Source organism: Pseudopipra pipra, chromosome 1, assembly GCF_036250125.1.
Source record: "Pseudopipra pipra isolate bDixPip1 chromosome 1, bDixPip1.hap1, whole genome shotgun sequence".
NCBI classification, from domain to species: Eukaryota; Metazoa; Chordata; class Aves; order Passeriformes; family Pipridae; genus Pseudopipra; species Pseudopipra pipra.
In genome coordinates this window covers 23,104,087-23,110,575 of record NC_087549.1, presented here as the reverse complement: position 1 = coordinate 23,110,575, position 6,489 = coordinate 23,104,087, and the positions used below count along the sequence as shown (strand labels likewise).

The following is a 6,489-nucleotide window of genomic DNA, read 5'->3' as shown; positions in this document are numbered from 1 at the left end:
GACACAAAAAGCTAGTGAAATATTTCCTATTTTATGACTAAGGAATCATCTATATTTTCCATTTTTTTAATATGTAAGTGCTCAGATGCACAGATATTACACTCTGCTGTCTTACAATACCATTGTAACATCAAACACCAGTCCAGTATTGTTATCTACAGAGAGAAGTGACAAATGAAATACAAACTCCTTTTTAATTTAACAAAGCAACTAGCACCAACAGCCTTCAATGTTTCTTACCTAATCCTACATCTGCAGAAAACAGCTGTACTATAAAAAGAGTAAGAATCAAAAAGCTGGACTGAAGACTGCATACCACTAAACTAATATGTAACGTATATGTTCATAGGAAAGATCTGAACATTAGCTTGTTAGCATTCAAAAAGAACTCATCCAAGATTTTTTACTTCGACATGTTTATTTTGGTTGGATGAACAGACTCAATGAACAAGCTGAAATAGTATTCTTCAGCCACACAATTGCCTCTCTGTGGACTTTTATAACTAAATGTTTAAAAATATCAGAAATACGTGGATATTTTCATGAAGTAGTTCAATAGTTACTTCTTATTCCATGCTTCCCTTTCACGTCTCTCACGGATTACTTCTTTTAGGTATGGTTCAAGATAATGGTTATCCTAAAAAAGAACAGAATATATTTAAATTTATAGTGAGGTCCAGAAACATCTCAAGTCATTCCTACAGACTACTTGTCTCTCATTCCTCCTCAGATTTGACTAAACACCAACCTAACAAGGGGGAAAAAAAAAAAAAAATCAAGCCTTACTTAGTCTGAAAAGGTAAACTTTCTATCTGCCAAGTCTGCATTGAGAAGTTTTCTACTACAGCAACCACTAATGCCTAATTCCTCACCAACATTAACAAGCAAAGGGATGCTTCCAGCTACAGCTTTAGAAGCAATGTTCTTTTGGCAGATACCCAAATGTACAAGATCCACTTTAATTAAAGTCCAACTATAATGCTCTGGAGAATCTTTTTTTGAGCTTAACTTCTAAAACTTGGGATTTGGGGGAAACTTGTACACTTGAATTTGGTGGAACACCTTGACCATGTTTAACACTTACAAACCAAACTGCTGCTTTAGGAAATATGTAACTGGTTATCTGACGCAGCAGTTACCCAGATATACCAGCAAGACCACAAGAAAAATCCTCTGCTTACACAGAGACACATTAATACCCTCATACTACCCTATAGTCAAGAGTTTAGCAATAAGATTCTTCTCTGCCTGGTAATCTGGAGAAATCTGAGGTGGACAGTAATGCAAAGTATGTGAATCAATTCACTTCTAAAAATAAAAATTAGTTAGATCTGAAAAGGAAAGTGTAGTTTGCTTTTCAAATTACAAGATGATGCTTATTTTAGTGCAAGATTTCCCTTTAACTTATTCTTCCTTGGCACCTTCATGAATAAAACCTTTAGCTCGAGATTTTCTGTAAGATTAAGATATTAATCAGAAAAGCAAGAGACCTTTTGTAAGAATTTCCAAGCTATTTACAGAGTATTTCTTTATCTAATAGCTTAGAAGAAATATTTTGTCTGAACACAATGTGCTATGATTCTGAGCTGCAGCTTGAGCTTCTGTCATTGTGAGAAAAATTTGGTAATTTCTACCAAAAACCAGAGATTTCTATACAGCCATCAAAAGCTGTGTTTTCCAGAGGTGTTCTGTGAGACACTGACTCATGTACGCATTATAAAGAACATGTAAGCATGTGTCTCTTCAGCAAATGACAATCCCAAAGACCAGTCACAGCAGTGCCATCTAAGACCTCCACCCTGAAAACGCTCTGTACACGCACCTCCTCATACTTCACCCACTGGTCTTTCGGAAGGATCTGATGTTTCAAGCTCAAGTCCAATGCTCGCTTTATGCGGAATATTCTTTCATTGTAAAGATGTTCTGGAAGTCTCTTCAGTGCTTCTTTTACATCATCGTCTTCGTACAATGTATCATCTCGCATTAATCCTGTACCAAGAAGTGTCACTGAATAAATATTCCTAAACAAGATTTAGGATTGACACAAGTGTTTCTAAGTACCATGGGCAAAACACTTCCAAATGCAAAATCATGAAGAAAAACCAATCCAGGAGAACCATTAATTGCTCACAGAGAACATGCAATTCTAAACACTGGCTTTCACATACTCTACCTACTTTTTTTTTTACTCCTTTTCTTAAAGAGAAATAAGGAAAATAAGTATTTAATTCAATGTGTTTAATAAGAAAATATCCATACAGAACAGTAACTTTTCTGGATCTGAGGGGTGGACTTATGCTTATCTATTTTTATATCTATATTTAAGATGACTGTCTAGACAAAGGGTTTAAGAGGTCTGAATCCATTAGAGTTAGTCAACCACAGATATGACTCCTTCAGTACTGAAGAATTATGCTCTAAACTCCCCTATCCATAATGACCAGATCTCCACTGATTATATTAAGCCACGGAAGCCTGAAGCTCTATGTTTGTGCATGAGTTCCAAATCAGAAGTTAAATCAGGGAGAAGCACCCTGTCTTCTCAAAGCCAAGAACACTCTCACACCATTTGTGGAACAAAGAGTTCTTGAAATTCAACCAATCCTGCTTAAAAAGTTCAGTATTAGCAAAATAGGACAAAATATTATTTCTGTAGCATTCCAAGACTGATGCAGATTACAAAAGTATACCTACTGACTTGTGGTCAAAGGTTTTGGTCTCACAATAAAACAAATCTCTTTTGAGTCATATATTCTTGAATTCAATTTTATAACCTATTTCAAAGGCACAGGGAGCACTGCTGCTACTTTAATTACTACATTAGATTTGGTGTTTCTCAGTTTTTAGTCACATTTCCAGAAAAGCAGCAGAAGTAAGAATTTCAGCAGGCAGATATAAAAAGAGGCGCTAAACACTTCATCTCTGGAGGAAAGGTCTAAGCTTATTCCTCTACAGTTGTCTTGCAATTATTTTCTCTAGCTTCTCCAGGACAGGTATATTAAATTCCTTTAAAAGATTTGCACTTATTGTAGTCAGCAGCAAATTACAAGCACTGAATATTCAGGTTCTTATTCAAGAACAGTTCTGCCATCTAAATGGTTGAAACAAATTTGGTAACAACTCTGAACAAAGTGAAGACAATACCATCAAGACAATCTTCTCTACTTAAGGAAACACTGTTTTGACACCTATTCCAGCACTGTTCAGGCCAGGGTGACACCAACTGAATTTATGGTGACACAAAGGGCAGAACTAACTAAAACCTCTTCTGCACTTTGGATACTTTGCAGAAGTATTGTGGACAGACTGACTGCTATCAGTGGGAACCTCTCCAGCTTCAAGAGCAGTCTTCGAGTTAGAAGATACTGGCCGGTGAAAGTGACTTGGTGAGGAAAGGTAAATAATCAAGCATTCAGGACTGCTCTGTGAAAATTTTTTCAACTGCTCCAGCTTGACCTTAGCTGTTATAAGTTAATTCACTGAAAACATGAGCAAACGCAGAAATAACAGAAAAGTCACTGATTCATTACTAGATAGAAATCACAATGAGTGAAGCTACTGCCAACCTTTTTCCTCCACAAAAGTAGTAGCTAATTTTGATCAAAAAGACTTTAGCTAAACTGCATGTACATATGCCAATTATGAACCATAGCTAAATTCAATGCAACACTTACCAAGCTTGTTGAACCCAGCTGCATTATAGTACCACTTGCGAATGCTGTCTATCAGGCGACCACCTCCTGCGACTGAACGTGACCATCATCAGTTGCAGAGCAAGACAAAAATGAACATTACACATTCCTATGACAGTACACAAAAATTCGCTGGCCTCCTTCATATGCAGTAATATAACACTGCATCAAGTTTGAATCTGAACATATACAACTTGGCCTCTCTTACTTCTCAACATCCCTTAACTGACACTGACCAGGTAGGACTCTCATTATGTACTGCAGTTCGGCCTGTTTCACGAAATTTCAATATGAGACTGCTTTAAGAGTTTAACAAGGAATTGGTCCACTGTTCCAAAACAGCACCAGCACTTCTACGCTCCATAACTCTTACATGAGCCAAAATGGCAGCGTTCTACAGAAAGCAAAACCGTCATGCTTTTCAAATAATTTATCAAAGTTCCACAACAGTGAGTTAATGTGATTTCAAGGCCAGTATATTAATATGTTGTTAACCTTTTGCTCTCCTCTCCAGTTACTTGACTGCTATTCCACAGCTTCCTTTATCAAGAGACTGCCTAAGTGAACCAGAAAGTCAACACTGAAAAGTACCCCCCAACAGAAAGATCAAAAAACAGTTTTAAAAAGAAAACATAAAAATACAAAGACACCACATATAGCACATTCATCTTTCATTAAATGTGATTCTGGATGGAAAAGGTGCATTAAAACATAATTAAGTACGATAGTACAAATGCCATTGAAGTAACGCAACAAGGGGTACAGCACAATATGGGCAATGCGGCCCAGGCAAGCTGTCTTATGTGACTTTTAAGACGTTTGTCTTACCAAGTCACCCCAAAAAACCAGTGCTACGCGTGATACCAGTGCATCATTAGCGCACTATCCCATTCGGTTATTTACTGACTCCTGCGTGCTTTAGGGCCTGAGAAGGAATAATCTTCCACCAGCCATGCGTGCAGTCGGTACCCGCGCAGGACAGCGACACCCGAGGCCCCTCCGGAGCTGCCCAAAGGCTCCTCCAATGCTCCCGAGCACCCAGAAAATCCCGGTATCGGAGCCAGGCTCCCTCCACCACCACGGGAGGGACGACAAGGAGACCCGCCCGCCAAGGCTGTGCCGCAGCACTCGCTACTCCCGTCAAGGGCACACGGTGCACACCGGCTCCCCGATTCTCCCTGTCCCCGTCGCAGGCCGCCTCGCTCCCCAGCGTTGTGCGGGATGAGCGCAGCGCCGCAGGCGGAGCGGCCCCAACCCTGGCCCCTGCCCCGGCGCCCCCCGCCTCCTCACCAGACGCCCTCGCCGCCATCTTGACCTCTGCGCCGCGCGGCCTCCTGGGTAACCCGCAGGGGCGGGCGCGAGCTCGCCAATTCCGCCCCGCCGCCGGCGCATGCGCCGGGTTAGAGTGGGGGAATCTGTGTGTGCGCAAGGATGAATATTAGCGAAAAATAACGACAATAAAATTTAGCTTTGTAAAGCACTGTAAGCAAAGTACCGATCGATCACAGGAAGAAGCAGAAACCTCCCTCTGCTCACGTATCGCAGCTGCCCGGTGAGCAGCTCTGCATTCTGAGGCACAGATAGCTGCCTCTCTTCCCAGCAGTTCCTTCAGGAATGGATCACTGCGTTTTAAAAGAAATAAAATGAATATGTGGGATTAGTCCAGAAATACGGCTGCAACAGGCAATTTTTAGTCAGGAAAGCAAACAGCAGAGTCCAGACTGCACCAGGCCGCGAATGGTCTTTGCCGTGTTGTACCCAGCGAGCCCCAGCGAATCAACGTGTTCAATCCAAGGCTGCCAGCCCTTGTCAGGAATAGCCGGCTACAGTAAATTGGGTAATTCTAGCCTAAACATTTCTTCTAAAGATTCTTTTTTCATCTTAGAGCCACAGATTTTTAACATGATGCTCAGAAAGTTCTTCTATCCTCTCTTCCCTTTTAGCACTCCCATAAAATCTTTTGCTTCCTTTCTGCATAGTGTTTCTGGGAAGCTGTTTTGGCAGAATCACATGCATTTAACATTTCAAAGAAACTGGTTTAGCTCTGGTAGCGATCATTTTTACATTTAAAAATAACAAGGGAAGTAAAAGCTCAAAAGTTTGAGGCATTCAAAACAAATTAAAACCTCACAAATCTCTTTGGGGTGTGGGGAAAACTCAACAAGGGAAAGAAAAAAGTAACTTACATAAAGATCCTTCTAGATTTCAGGGACACTAACAGTTTTCTTTCTGGAATTTGCCTTGATTCAGTTTGCTGATTTTTTTTTTGACATTTCAAACCAGGCTGCACAGCTTTTAGGATATTAATTTCAGCAGCCAGCTTCACAAGGGAACACCTTTGTAACCTGTTGAAAAAACGCCTTTTTGTATGAGGAACTTCACATACATAATGGTGTACTTTTTTGTACAGCGAAAATAATAACATTACCTCAAGCAGGTAAACACAACACTTCTTCACTACTGCATTAGCTTCCTATTCTAACTTTTGCGAAAGAGGGTGAAGAGAGAAAAAGATAATGGGCAAGACAGGGAATAGGTCACTAGCTAGTTTTTCCATTTCTCAAAACTCTGCCATTATCAAAAGAAAAAAAAAAAGAAGAATCCAACTTTAATTTACTTTTCTGTTAGAGTGCTGCATCATCCACTTTGAATAAAGTTAGTGATTAATGACAAGGATTGCATTAACAGCAATCCATGGAATGAGTATTCACTCAATCCTTCTGAAAAAAACTTTAAGTTACTAAAAATATTACTGCGAGCCTTTAAATCCTACAAATGTTTCATAAGCAATGAAATC

The 6,489-nt window shown here is 39.9% G+C and overlaps 1 protein-coding gene across 1 annotated transcript; it reads right to left on the bottom strand.

Moving 5' to 3' along the window:
* Window positions 1–397: 397 nt before the first annotated feature.
* On the bottom strand, window positions 398–5,091 carry LOC135411074 (cytochrome b-c1 complex subunit 7). The gene is made up of 4 exons (XM_064648255.1): window positions 4,983–5,091; window positions 3,675–3,746; window positions 1,823–1,989; window positions 398–637 (listed from the first exon to the last, which is right to left on the bottom strand). Exons 1-4 carry the CDS (start codon window positions 4,999–5,001, stop codon window positions 560–562), a joined length of 336 nt encoding a protein of 111 aa, XP_064504325.1. The 5' UTR covers window positions 5,002–5,091; the 3' UTR covers window positions 398–559.
* Window positions 5,092–6,489: the final 1,398 nt, after the last annotated feature.